This window comes from Euprymna scolopes, chromosome 5, assembly GCF_053919585.1.
Source record: "Euprymna scolopes isolate OS-2025 chromosome 5, ASM5391958v1, whole genome shotgun sequence".
NCBI lineage: Eukaryota > Metazoa > Mollusca > Cephalopoda > Sepiida > Sepiolidae > Euprymna > Euprymna scolopes.
Genome location: NC_136486.1, coordinates 43,351,833 through 43,366,130, shown reverse-complemented (window position 1 = coordinate 43,366,130; position 14,298 = coordinate 43,351,833). Strand labels below are relative to the sequence as shown.

The 14,298-nt window shown below is 34.7% G+C and overlaps 1 protein-coding gene across 1 annotated transcript in view; it reads right to left on the bottom strand.

The window, feature by feature from the left end:
- The window catches only part of LOC145276804 (conserved oligomeric Golgi complex subunit 1-like), a 425,717-nt gene that overhangs the window by 227,030 nt on the left and 184,389 nt on the right, over nucleotides 1–14,298 (bottom strand). The window contains exon 15 of the mRNA XM_080128123.1: nucleotides 1,425–1,535. Coding sequence (XP_079984249.1) covers nucleotides 1,425–1,535 — 111 coding nt within the window. The remainder of the gene's footprint in view (nucleotides 1–1,424; nucleotides 1,536–14,298) is intronic.

Sequence of the window (14,298 nt, the reverse complement as noted above, 5' to 3'; positions counted from 1 at the left end):
TTAAACTTCAGAATCTTTATGTCAAGCTCTGGAACTTATTAAAGAATTTCAAACTCAACTCTTTATTAAATTCATAAAGCTCCCAAAATTTGTGCTAACATTACCCACATGGACCTGTGGTATAAAGATTACACGCATTGATTCTAAATGATAGTATTCAGAAAGTTGGTGGTTCAATCCTTACTATAGGTGATAATAATTAAGAATAAAATAATAATTAACATGGCTGGTGAAATGAGAACAATCTACCCCTGAAAGTTAAATAAAGGATTCAGTTTAAAATTACATACATGCTCCTAAGTTCAACATAATGATAACCCAGTAATGTGAAGCCCATTCAGGATCACACGCCCCACTGATGAGACAATCACCAAAGTATACCTGCATATCATTAAACAGTGATTAAACAAAGATTGTTGGACATTCATGAATGAAACTTGGTGGACAAATCAGGTATAGACTGAAGTTCATTGGTTGGATTGCAGAAAGAATTGTGAATTTTATATATAATTCCATTGATGGGATGTGTGGGGGATGGCAGGGTTAAGGAGGTGGGGTCATCTTGTATCTTTGTTTGTTTTTTTTATTACAGCTATAATGATAAAGTTGAAGTAGTATAGACTCTCTATTGTAGTGTGTCCACCCTACAGGTAATAATGGACTTTCCACTTTTTATAAAAACCAGAAGAATATGTCTCTCAACATTAGCACAGGTTATGCTCAAGTCTTGCACTCATGGAAGTCGGACTGACGTATCCCAGTGTTCTTCATTTGTTGTATTTGTTTTTCTGTTCAATATATTTTGTTTCTACTAATTAACTAGTTGTGTCATTCTTCGGGATCTTTATAGGATCACAACACTTTCCAAGTGCCCTTAAAAGATAATTAAAAAGATTCTATTTGAATAAACCTGTCAATATTAGTCTACAAGTAATATAATAATTGGAATATTTTTCTCTCACCTCTTTGGAGCATCACGGGGGAGGGTTTGAAGGGTTAGGGTTAGAAGATACAGTAATGAGCAGACAATCTGAATGTCCCAAGGCAGAGACTGGTTTCTTCAGAAAGTCCCTTTCATATTTGAGTCTTTCTTCTTAGTTTTTCTCTTTAAAGCCTCACATCACCCATATAATCTGACATTAGCTAAAAGAAATTCAAAGAAGTCCTCTCCGTTTAATCAGCAACACGGATATTTTACTTTCTTTCAAAATGGCTGAATATTTGTGATCTTCAGTTTCTGTGTGTCTTCAATGAAGTCAAGGAATTAGTATGGATTTCACACATAACATTTTAGAAGTGCTAAAAATAAATACATATAAGAAATTTCTTGTTTCAACAAAGTCTAACAAAGTTTTAGATTTTATTTATGTTTTTTTTTTCTCGTTTCAAATCCGAACATTATAAAAGAATAAGATGATGAATACCTTGATTCGGTCCAAGAATTGTTCCTTTAGAAATACTGACCAAATTGACATAAATTCACCATTGTTGAATATCCTTTCACAGATTAATTTCCATTGATCAAAATCAGTTTCCTGGAAAGAAAGAAAAAAATCCATAGAATCCAATCATAATCTAAAATTCAATACAACATTGTATAATATATATTATTTTTATTTTTTGGAATCCTTTGAGATGATGCTTTATAATTGGTGTATTCATATTTTGTGGACTGTTATCCTCATCTTCATAGTTGTTGTTTCACCACGCTTCGGCCAACTAATTCTCTGGCCTTCACCAGGTAATTAATCATGATGTAAAATGTTTTTGACTTCTAATGGGGGTATGAGACGAATGGATTCGCCAATCATTTTTATAACCAACGGCTGTGCTAAAAAACCAATGAAAACGTCCCAAAATTATTATAAAAATTGTCGAATTTTGGATTCAATCAGTTCGCCGTTTACTACATCACGGACCGCATTTAATTCTTGGCCGCCATCTTGGTTACTGATCTGAACTATGCCGCCATCTTGGTTACTGATCTGGACTACGCCGCCATCTTTGTTCAACACAATATCTCAGAACTTAAGAGGTTAACTACGCCATGGACCGCATTTGATTCTTGGTTGCCATCTTGGTTACTGATCTCAACTACGCCGCCATCTTTGTTCAACACAATGTCTCAAAACTTAACAGATGTTGAGTCTTGTAACTGTATCCCCAGTAATTACTGCTTTCCATAGTTGTTGTTGTCTCACCACTGCATCATGGGCCACAAAGGCGCAGTGGATAGAGGTGTTGAGTCTCTATGGTTCCAGGTGAGCATTGTCTGAAGATAGCAGCTTCAATCCTACCCAAAGCAGGCCAGACGATTAATTGGCCAAAACGTGGTGAGATAACAACAACAACTATGGAGATGAGGATAACAGTCCACAAAAAAAAATGAATACAACATTGTATAACTTTGTTTCATACAAGGAACCTACATCAATAGTGATTCAATTAGAAGAGAAAAATCATAGAAGTTACATTCCAACATTTCTATAAATGTCTTATCGATGTTATTGCAAAACCGAATTTTTAATGGCATTTATTCTTTCTTTGAATTATTTTTCTAAAGGTGTAAATATTTTCTTACAAAAAGTTAATCAAAACAAAAACTGGTGATTATGCAGTACAGCTAACAAAAATAAAAAGAGGTGGAAAAAAAACAAAAAACAAATAATAACTGTCACTAATTGGCCCAGAATTAGATATTTGATCGATTGGTGACAGTTATTAGTTGGATTTTGAAAATGGTCACACCGAGTGCATGGCATAGTAACCCAAATCTGCAAAATCATTGCTAGGGTTGAGTCAAAGATGACAAACTAAGCTCAAAGCTAAGAAGACAAAAGAGAGCAAGATGACGAATGACATCATGTTTTTCGAGCTGTGAGAAAGCAGAGTTTTTCAAATGAGTCTGTCTGTGGAAGCCTTATAACAAAGGCTATCAATAATGGGAGTCTGTCTGGGAAGCGTATACAAGACATCACCGATAATACTGTAAGAAACATTGATAATCACAAATTGCAAAATGTTACCTCAATGTCCTTGTCTACATGGTATTTATTTCAGTCAAAAAGTTAGCAACGAAATAATTAACTAAGAGGACATTAGTCTCTGTCTACGTAATCAAATATCTCCAAAATAAAATCTTTAAAAACTCTTATGAACGTTCTTGTATTTCTTTCTGCATAAAAAAGAAGCTATGATAAAAGACTTATGTATAAATCCCTCTTATATATAATATTTCCTTGTTATTAAAAATGTTACAAATTATCTTTGAACGAATTCATTATCACCATCATGAATGGGAGGTGACGGTGGTCTAGTGTTAACAACACAGACTGACGACCTGGGTGTTCCAAGTTCGAATTGAGTTCGAATTACTTTTACTTAGAATGTTGGAAACCTTCATGTAATCTCTCCAATAACCGCCAATGCCTTTCTAAAAAGAATTCTGACTAGAAAAATATTGAGGAAACCAATAACAACAATAGAATCTCCAGATTCATATGATACTAGTGGGGGTACCCGGCATTGCCCGGGTGTGGAGAGATGGCAGGGAAGAATCAAAATAAGAGTAGGAAGTCCAGGTGGAGAGAAGTGTTAAAAAAAAAAGAATTGGTAGTAGCGGGGTTCCCCAGCATTGCCCCGGGCCGAGTAAGGAACCCTGAGCGGGAGGAATTAAAAATACGTAAATTGGTAGTAGCGGGGTGGGGGAGACGAAACAACAGTAGGCAGTTTGGGTGGAGAGAGAAATAAAAAAGTGGGAGTAGGCAGGCAGGCTCAAACCAGAACTTCAAAACGTTACCGATCTTGTCAGGATCCGTCGTGTGTGCTGAAAGTTTTTGTGGCACATACAAACACACACACACACACACACATATTTTGCCTTTTATATTATAGACTAATCTGTTGGTTGCTTGATTGGTTTTGTTTTATGGCATATCAACCCTTTTTGGGTTATTTAATGCCAAATTCAAAGATTTTGAAGAAAAATTTTTCAGAGAATATATTTGTTGTTTTCAAGTCGGTTTCTATTCAACCCATAGTTGGGACCCTAACAGGTACTACCACTCCGGGTCAGAGTGGACCTGGGAGCAATGGTAATTAAAGGGTGGCTCCACACTCCCGAAAGCCCGCAAGCTGGGGCCTCACCACTGGATATAGTTTAAGGTCATATCCAGGACCATATAGACTAGTCTGGGTGCCCAGTGTTTTCCAGTGTGTTTGGAGGTATGTGTTGAGCAAAAAAGAAAAAACAAAGGTGGTAGTAGGCAAGCAAGCTCGACCCCATGAATGTGGAGGAGGTGTAAAAAAAAATGGTAGTAGTGTGAGGAGGGAATCAAAACAACAGTAGGCAGCCAGGGTGGAGAGAGGTGTTAAAACCTCTAAACACCTAAGCAACGCCAGGCACCCAGGCTAGTATTATACTAAAGCTGAATTCATTAACATTTTTTTCCATAAGGCTTCTTTTTTTTTCATATATATCTTTAAAACACAAAATACATTCTAAAATATACTTTAGTTCTGGGTTTGAGTTATGTGTGAAAGAAATTCTGCTTTAATTGTTCTAATCAGCTGTCATTTCTAATAAACTAAACAAGTTATTCATCTCTCACTGAGGTATCTATGTATTTCTCTCACTGAAAGTTGATTAAATCACTTTCTAATATTTTTTCATGTTTGTCAGCACTTAGAGAAAGAGCGACTCTATTTTTCCAGTGTTGTCATCTAATTTAAACATGCATGTCTATTGAACGCCTACTAGACACTGTCCTCAAGTGTCTAAGGTCTCTCTGTACAGGGGTTTGTCAGAACAATCTGGCATGAGGATACTTTTTCCATAGAAGTAAACCCTGACCAAATATTCAAAATCACATTTTGTATTCGCAGCCCAAATAAGATCTCCTCACTATGGCTACTCCACAGCTTTTCCGAGGAATGGTGCACCTTCTCCAAGTGATATTACCTCAAGTAATAGCACGAAGCTGGATACTCCACCAGACTAGATAAATTCTTGTCCTGGAATCCAGTAAGACCAAGAGACCAACATGAAAGATATACTACAACGTATAAAAATGGTTAATTGGAGAGAGGAAAATTATGTTCTCAATTTCTTTACTAACTCAGTGTTTGAGAAATAAAGAACTTTAATGGAACATTCGAATATCTATGTATCTGATATAGACTTCAAGTGTTAGCCCCAAGTTGTGGGCCCCTTGATTTCTGAGAACTTTGACCGAAGTAAAATAAAAAAATAAAAAGTAAATTAGATAGCAAAATTATAAGACTCATTTATTTCTATATCAAAATAATAAAGAATAATAATACTTCCAAATAATAATAATAATAATAATAAATATAATTATAAAACTCTGTGGACCGTCCAGGCTTGCTTGAATCTTGTCTTCGACGATCAGATAATTCCATCTTTTAAAAAAGATGACAGGTGAATACACCAAGGTAAAGGTATGCAGGAGGAAAACTTGTGAATTAAAAACAAGGTTATTAAGAGTGCTCAATAAAAAAAGAGCAAAATACATTATCTGTATAGACAAATATTACATAGTTGCTACACTGAACATGCTAATGTTTCAGACAAGTGGTCAGTCAGGAGCAACAAGTCTTCGTCAGGCGACATAATAAAGCTTGTGTTCAACTGAAGAAGTCTGGTCCTCAAATTGGAGAATTGAAGAAATGTTTGTTCTTAATGAAAACGTTAATATTAAGAAGAAGGGGATGAGAGTTAAGTGACATTTTAGACACCCTACATAGAAATCGACAGCAGAAAGAAAGAGCAAAGCTTAAGAGAAGAAAAAAGAAAAAGAAAAGGAAAGAAAGAAATGGGGGTTAGTGTGGTTACGGCGTCACAAGATGTGGAAGGGGGATGAACGTAGTTATCAATGAATGAGAGGAGGGGATGGTGTCAAAACAAGAAGTCCGTTCTGAATGAAATATATTAAGGGAAGAAGTTAGTTAAAAATGAGATGAGGTGGATTCAGATATATGTATTTATATACTAATAGACGCATACATACACAAACATACATGTGTGCATATATATATATATATATATATATATATATATATATATATATGCATGTATAGAAATATATCTATTTCAATTAATAAGACTTGAAAAATCCGTATGCATAGATTATTAGGTACATTGTTTAAGTCTTGCTAATAATATCTACTACGATGAAATTTAAAATTAAAATTAAAGAATAAAAATACCTGTAATAGTGATAAGTGATAATACTACTACTACTACTACAACTACAACAACAATAATAATTTTAAAAAATAAAATAAAATCATGTCTAACAAGCCACACATGCGTGGTCCCCCTCTGGTGCTGCATGTGAAAAAAAATAGTGACGATATGATGAATGTGAGAAGTGTGAGGGGCTAATATTGCCTTCACATATTTGCCAAGTTTCAGAAAAATCTAATGGATGAGGCAAAAGTTATGGGGTAAAAAGTGTCATTTTTTGCAAGTTTGAGGCATTTGCGATCTCTTTTGAGCTCCTGGGAACACTGAATCCCAGTGAAGATGGACAAACGATGAAGTTTCATACCTTAAGACATGTATATTTGAATTCAGCACCATAGAAACATATCAAGTTTTTGAGTAATATGAAAAAAGAGCTCCAAAAAGGCATGTTTTTTTTAGCCCTAACAGCCCCAGAGAGATGCAAACCAGAATTTTCCCAGGGGCACCTATACTGAATTTATATTAAGAACAACGGCCTCCACGTTTTGACCAAGTTTCAGGAAAATCTAATGGATGGATCAAGCGCTATGGGGCAAAAAGTGTCATTTTTTACCATTTTGGGGGATTTTTAACCTCTTTTGAGTCACTGGGGATGACGAATCCCAGTGTAAATGGGTAACAGTGCAGTTTCAGGCCTTAACACGTGTATATTTGAGTTGACCACCATGAAAAACAACTATATAGTTAGACATATCAAGTTTTTGTTGAGAAATATGAAAAAAGAGCCACAAAAAGGGGTGTTTTTAGCACTGAAAGTCCTCAGGGATGTGAACCAGAATTTTGTCACGGTCACCCATACTGGATTTATATTAAGAGCAATGGGCTCCACATTTTGACCAAGTTTCAGAAAAATCTAACAGATGGATAAAAAATTATGGGGCAAAATGTGTCATTTTTAGCCATTTTGTGGCATTTTTTACCTCTTTTGAACCCCTTGGTGATGCAACGAGAATTTTCGCAAACATTTTTTTTTACTGCACACATCAATTTAATGAAATACAATTTGTGGCAAAATTTTAGGAAAAACTAATGGACGGTTATCTGGCAATCGTCCGGACTAACATACGCATGCACAGACGCCACTGAAAACATAGGTGCCTCTCCGATAAATCGGGGGAACAAAATATCACTTAACCCTCACCCCCTTCCTCTTGATTTTAACGTTTTAATTTTTTTTTTTTTTAATATTTCTTCAATTCTCCAATCTGAAGACCAGATTTCTTCAGTGGAACACATCGCCTGACGAAAACTTGTTGGTCCTGATCGACCACTTATCTGAAACATTAACATGTTCAGTGTAGCAACTATGTAATATCTGCCTATAAAAATAATATATATATATATATATATATATATATATATATATATATAATGTTTTGGCTTAGATTCTATCTGATAGCATCCAAGTCATATATGTATATATATATATATACAGTTTTGATCTCACTACTATATATTAGATATAATATACTAATCAATAGAGCATTGTCCCTATAATAATAAATACATAACCATCACGAATTAAAATCTCATATTCAAGCGTATCTTATGATTAGGCAATGCTGGGCGACGTGCTAGTAATAATATACAAGTATGAAGACTTATTTTTAGTTATGCAAGAATATCTTAGCAGATACAGGACAGTTTATGGATTTTCGAATGAAATCAAAGTAGAATAAATAGAAACAGTAGTTGTAAACAATGTAGTAATTATGATAGAAAATCCAATAAATAATAAATTAAATAGAGAAATAAAAACTAGAAAGAATTGCTTGCAGAACATGATACGCACACTTGATTGTTAAGACATCAGTTCATAATGAGCAGTTATACTTTGTTCAGATGTTCTGAATACTTGCTTACAGACGAGAAGAAATTTTGTAAAATATTGAAAAACATTGATTATAGAAAGAATGGTTGCTCATTCTTTGAACTACAAAAGAAATGCAAAACAAATCTATAGATGCCCAAACTTCACAAGTTGTTTTTAGCATGGCACTCTGATATCAGCTAATTAACACGTGTAACTTACTTGAAAAACTGAACCTTAGAACCGAGATGATTATCAGATGAAACCGCTCCATTTGTTAAAATTGCTAAATAAAAATGACATCCTAATTGAACCATTTGACATCTTTAATGAAGCCATTTTACCTATATTTTATTTTCATTTATAAACTTAAGTTCAAACATATATAAGTAACCTTGTCTGTTTGCGGAACGGTCTCTACTAAACTACTCTATCAATTTTTGCTCTACAGACTTGAGACGATATATGGTGGATTTGGACCTCTGCAACAACTTTGATTTGGTTTTTAGCTGGTAAAAATAGCTGCTAAGGAGTCAAAATTGAAAAAAATTGAAACTTGGCAGGCGTAAATCAACTAAACATATTACTTTTATGCATGTGCAAATATACATTTATGCCTTTAATAATGTTAATCTTAAATTTTTAAATGCGATTTAGCTCAGATGGCAATGCATAATAGTGAAGAGATATGTGGTTTTTTTTTTTTTTTTTTACACAGTGATCACCACTTATCAAGGCCCGGAAGCCACTCAGGGATAAGGGTTATTGCAAGTACATAAAGTTAGTGAGGAGATTTGCTGAAGTGTTTACTTAAGGGGGCGGTTCATTAGGAATTTGTTAACATTGGACTTGAAGACATCCAAATTGTAGTCCGGAGGGAAGCAGGCAGATGGAACAGAGTTCCACAGGCATGCAGTTCTAAGTAATCGAGTTTTTATTCTGGATATATTTCATGTTGAGGTTTGGGGATTTGTGGAATAGGTCGGCATACTTGGTTAGAGCAGTACAGAGAGGGAAAGTAGGAGAGAAAAAGACAGGAAAATTTTTTTTTTGTAGCACACGAAAAGGTAAAGCCGTAACAATTACCCACTAGTATGGCATCGAGAGGCCCCACCAGAGATACTGCATGGTCCATATCCACTCACCAAATGGCAATACAGCAGTCCCAGTACTTTGCGCCTGCTGATAGGACAGCCTCCTTAGTGGTTAATCCAAGGTTCGGGTCCCTGACTATCAGGCGGATAACGTCAGCCCAGACAAACGTTTACCTCCAGCACCCTTACTAGTGACATGGCCACAAGGACAGACAGAGACAGAAAAATTTCCGACATCTCAGACTACTGGTCACCAAGTACTACCGACCTTTAAGCAGCTTTTTCTTCACCCTTTGTCAGAAAAATCACTCATTGAATGAGGACTGAATGACAAAATAGATGAAGCGAGAGTTACTGGAGCTGCCGATAACACATCCACTGTATTATCTACTCTCCATTTTGGTTTCATTTCTAACTAATGGTGCCCAAATCATTTTTTTTTTAATTTTGAAATCACTACTATATATTGGGTACAAAATAATAATCAATAGAGAATTTGATCTATAAGAATGAATATGAAGTCTGCATTAATTAAAATATCATATTTAAGCATATTTTATGACTGGGCAATGCCAAGCAGCCTGCAAGTTATATATAAAATTAATCATTCTAATTGTATTTGTATTATTTGGATTAGTCAGACTACTGTTCTCATCTTGAGCATTATTTTCACAACGTTTCGGTTGATGTAACCTCCGACCTTCTTTAAGTGTATCTTATAACTGGCATTTTTTTGTTGAACTCTGGAATCAGTATAGAATTTCAAATAAAACCCTTTATTTAATCCACAGATAAAGTATTAGGTAAAATTCAATTCCAAGTCACACTCATCTGAAGGTTGAAAGTTCAATCTTTAGTACGAGTGATACTAAAAATACAATTGCGAATTACTGAAGACTTCTATTTGGTCATGGTTGATGGAATGAGAGCGTGCTACTCCAATAGATTAAATAAAGGCTTCTGTTCAAAATTCTGTGCAGATTCCAAATTTGAACAAAAAGATTCTTGAATTCAACAAAATACAGCTGAAGAAGAACGGAGGTTACATCGGCCAAAACATTGTGAGAATGACACTCAAGATGAGAACAGTAGTACAACTAATACAAATAATACAAATTACCAATCCTAATCTCAAAAATTTCAAATGATAAAATTCTAATTTAATGTTATTTTATTTCATTAATGTACACATTGCTCATTTTCTTTAAATTAAAAAAAAATAAAAAGATGATTGAAAAAAAAAAACGCAACATCATTAGCATCTCTTTTTTACAACATTCTTGATGCACACTGCATTTAATTGGCTATTCTACTGAAACAAAAATAAATATAAAAATACTTATATTTGTGCCTGTGTGTACATACAAATGCACTATGTATCTGTAGCGGACTGGTGGATATATTATATATATCCCCCAGTTGTACAAAGTAGGAAAAATGAATTGAATTGAGGAAGAAACAAACAACGCGTTTATTGAAATAAACAAACTAGAATTTATTTCATGAAGAAACAAATGAAAGAAAAGTGTACAGCACGTGTTTCACGTGTCTCTCGCTGTTAAGTGGTGAGAAGGAAAGTCTATTGTTGTAGAGAGAGAGAGAGAGAGAGAGAGAGAGTGAGACAATCAATCATGGCCATGGAGAGAGAAAGTGTATAAGGTGTAAGTACTGTCTGTTGGCTCTTGCCCCACACATAGTAGCAGGGGACATGAGGCGCACGGTTGCGCGCCCCGAAGGGAGCAGTTGGTCCGTCGACCGCTCAGCTCAGGAGCCGAATCGAAAAGAAGGAAACAGCTCAGGTCTCTTGCTTTTATAGTTGTTTCCAGTGGTCTTTTGCGCATGTGTAGATTTCCTTTAAAGGGACGTGACGTTGCCCATGTGTGTGTACATGTGTGCGTATGTGTGCGTACATGTGTGTACGTTAGTGTGTGTGTGTGTATGCACGTGAATGTGAGTGTGTGAACGTGAATATATGTATATGTGTGTGCATGTATGTAATGACAAGAAAAGTGGCTTGAGATGTGAACGCGTGTTTTGTGTGAGACTAGAACAGGCTTGCACATATCTTACGTTACAAAACAATAAAACACTTCATTTTCTTTGCAAAACGAAACATAAATGAGAGGCATACACTTTGTACCATTAAGGGTAAAAGAGAATCTGTCTACTTTATGATGGCTTCCGGTTTTAATGACAAGCAGTGTTTATCAAAAAACAGTCCTTTAATACTTACATTCCATTGTCATCTACAGATATTTCTCTAGCGCCATCAAATAAAAGAAAATTTCTTTGGGAATATTCTGTATTGGATATGTTATTATTATTATTATTATTATTATTGTTGTTGTTTAATATATTTAATTTTGTTAAATTTCTATTTTGTACATTTAAATGACATGTGCAAAGCCGTTGCTCGTAACAGGAAACACTAAAGCTGAAACAGTGAAAATATTGTATTTGTGAAACATAACATACTAGATGTCTTAAATAAATTTCCAGGCTTTTTATTGTACAGTATGGTCGTGGTCTCTTGAAAATTTACTAGGTTATTGCTTTACATCTCATGAGATGACTGACCAATTTTTATGATTTCAGGTTCAAAATGAACAGCTTAAACAAGAATTGGAATACACCCTACTAAAGTCTGATTGTCACAGGTGGTGAATTTCAAAAAAGCAATCTTTAGAAAACGACATGCAATAAAATTCTGTTTCAAACCACTATATACGATTTCCTTCACTCTCTATCTGTGCCTAAATCTAAATGCAGATTCCATGAGCAAAGCTTCTTTTCTGGAACAGCCTGTCTGTGGAACACCGTTTCACTGGCCTGCTTCTCAGTTGAATACAACATAGTAGCCTTCAAATCCAATGTAAATAAGTTCTTGTTGATCCATCCCCATAAATAATCAAATTTACATCATTATGATTACTAAACTACCACCTTACATTCATTAACCTTTATCCTCGAGTGACCTTCCGGCCTTGATAGGTGGTGACTCCCAAGTAAAAAGAAAAAAAAAAAAAGAACTGAGAAAAAAATGCCATACAAAAATGTATGGAATGCTTCAAACTGCTTTTGGACCATCTTGCATGAATTGAGCATCAGTTTTTGAGTGGCATAAGAGAATCAAGGAAGGCAGGGAGTCAATGAGAGATGATGAAAGGTGGGGAGGAGTAAGGAAGTTAAAACACCAGAGTTGATTGGCCAAATAAAGAATTTCATGTATAAGGATTGTCGTGTGTCTACAGAGACAATAAGTACACAGTTTGGTGGCAGTGTGAAGATGTGTGAGATTTGCGTGAATAACTCCATCCTAGTCACAGACTATTTGATCAAGATGGGCATCAAGACAGTTGCTCATCCTGCCTATAGTCCAGACCTTGCTCCCTGTGACATTTGGTTATTCCCTAAGCTCAAGGAAAACCTTAGAAAACCTTGTTATGAGATAATTGAGGAGATGAAAGTGCCTGTGATGAGAGTCATTGACATGCTCACATAAGAGGACTCCCATGAGACCTTTCAGAAGTTGTTAGAACAGTACATCAAGTGCATTGCAGCCGGAAGAGATTACTTTGAAGGGGATGAGAGTTTCATGTGTGTATTATCAATAAAAGTGCCTATACAAAAAAAGTCTGGAAACTTATTGAAGGCACGTTGTACATGTAATTGATATCGATTTATTTTTCTTAATACTAATGAATCAGTACTTACTAAAATTAGAAACCACTCAAGTGATCACACCATGTAAACCTAATTTAATAAATCACATTAACACATATAGTCAAGCATAAACCAATGTCTGCCTAGGTTGTATTTGTTCAGAGGAGCAAGAAGTATGGGTCTCTTAGAGATTGATCACTATTATGGGCACAGGGCTGTATCTGATGAGCTCCCAAAATCCAAACGTCATGATGGTACATTAACATGAAGAAACAAAAGCTAGCAGAAGAACCTCCATCACGAAACTGGCCAAACATTTTGGACAAAACTGTCTTAAAAATATCATAGAATCACAAAATAAGTCTGCTACAAAAATAATCCAAAAGAGTTGCCAAAAATGCACCAAGACCTTCTGTTGCGAAAAGCTGGAAAAAAAGGGTTAATCAACAGCATGCCAAGTACTTTCTGGATGAATTCAAACAGAACTATATAGATAAAGAAAGCTCTATAGACTGGCTGAAAAGAGGATTGCTCAATTATGATCAGGAGAGGATTATAATGGCTGCTCAAGGTCAAGGCTTGATGACTAATGCTTTTAAGAAAATGAGTGGTCTCAGCAATGACAACAAGTGCAGGTTCTGCCATACAGAAGTAGAGAGTGTAAGCCACCTAGCATCCAGGTGTAAGGTTCTGCTGGGCGATAGCTACTATACAATGTGACACAATGGTGCATGTAAATATCTCCACTGGACGAGCTGTAAAAATGTTGAATATCGAATGTAGCAGCAAGTACTGGGAGCATGTTTACCAGAAAGAACAGTTGCAAATAAGTCATACACCATCCATTATGGGCAGTCTTGCAGTTAAGCCCGGCAAAGTTGAAAGTAAGTTCGACAACTCTAGAAAGGTTACATCAGTAATTACACCGTCAAATCATGTGCTATTTTGTTAAGAAAATTATATCAAACGAATTTGAAGTAACCACTTGATTAAATAAAGTAAACGAACAAAATATACATTTTTATATATTTATAACTATTTATTTGACAGAAAAAGAAACAATTCTTAAAAAGTGCATTATCGTCTTACCAGAACAAAATATAAAAAAAAAACTGAAACTTTGTCGTGTGTAAAGTGTAAAACTTGAAATAAAATATTTAAAAAAATATTTAAAAATATTTGAAAACATTAATAATTCGTAATATCGTGATAAAACTTTAACAATTTATAATATTGTGATTTGACGGTTTTACCCTCAAATTAAATTTTTAAAAAATATTAAAATATTTTTTAAAAACCTTGAAACTTTGTGTAATAAAAGAAAATAAAAATAAAAATATTTAAATAATTTCTTTTAGTATTTTTTTATTAAATATTAATTAAATAAGTTTTATTTTATGTTTTAGAACTTAAATAATTCGTAATATCGTGATTTGACAGTGTAAATACTGATGTAACCCTTC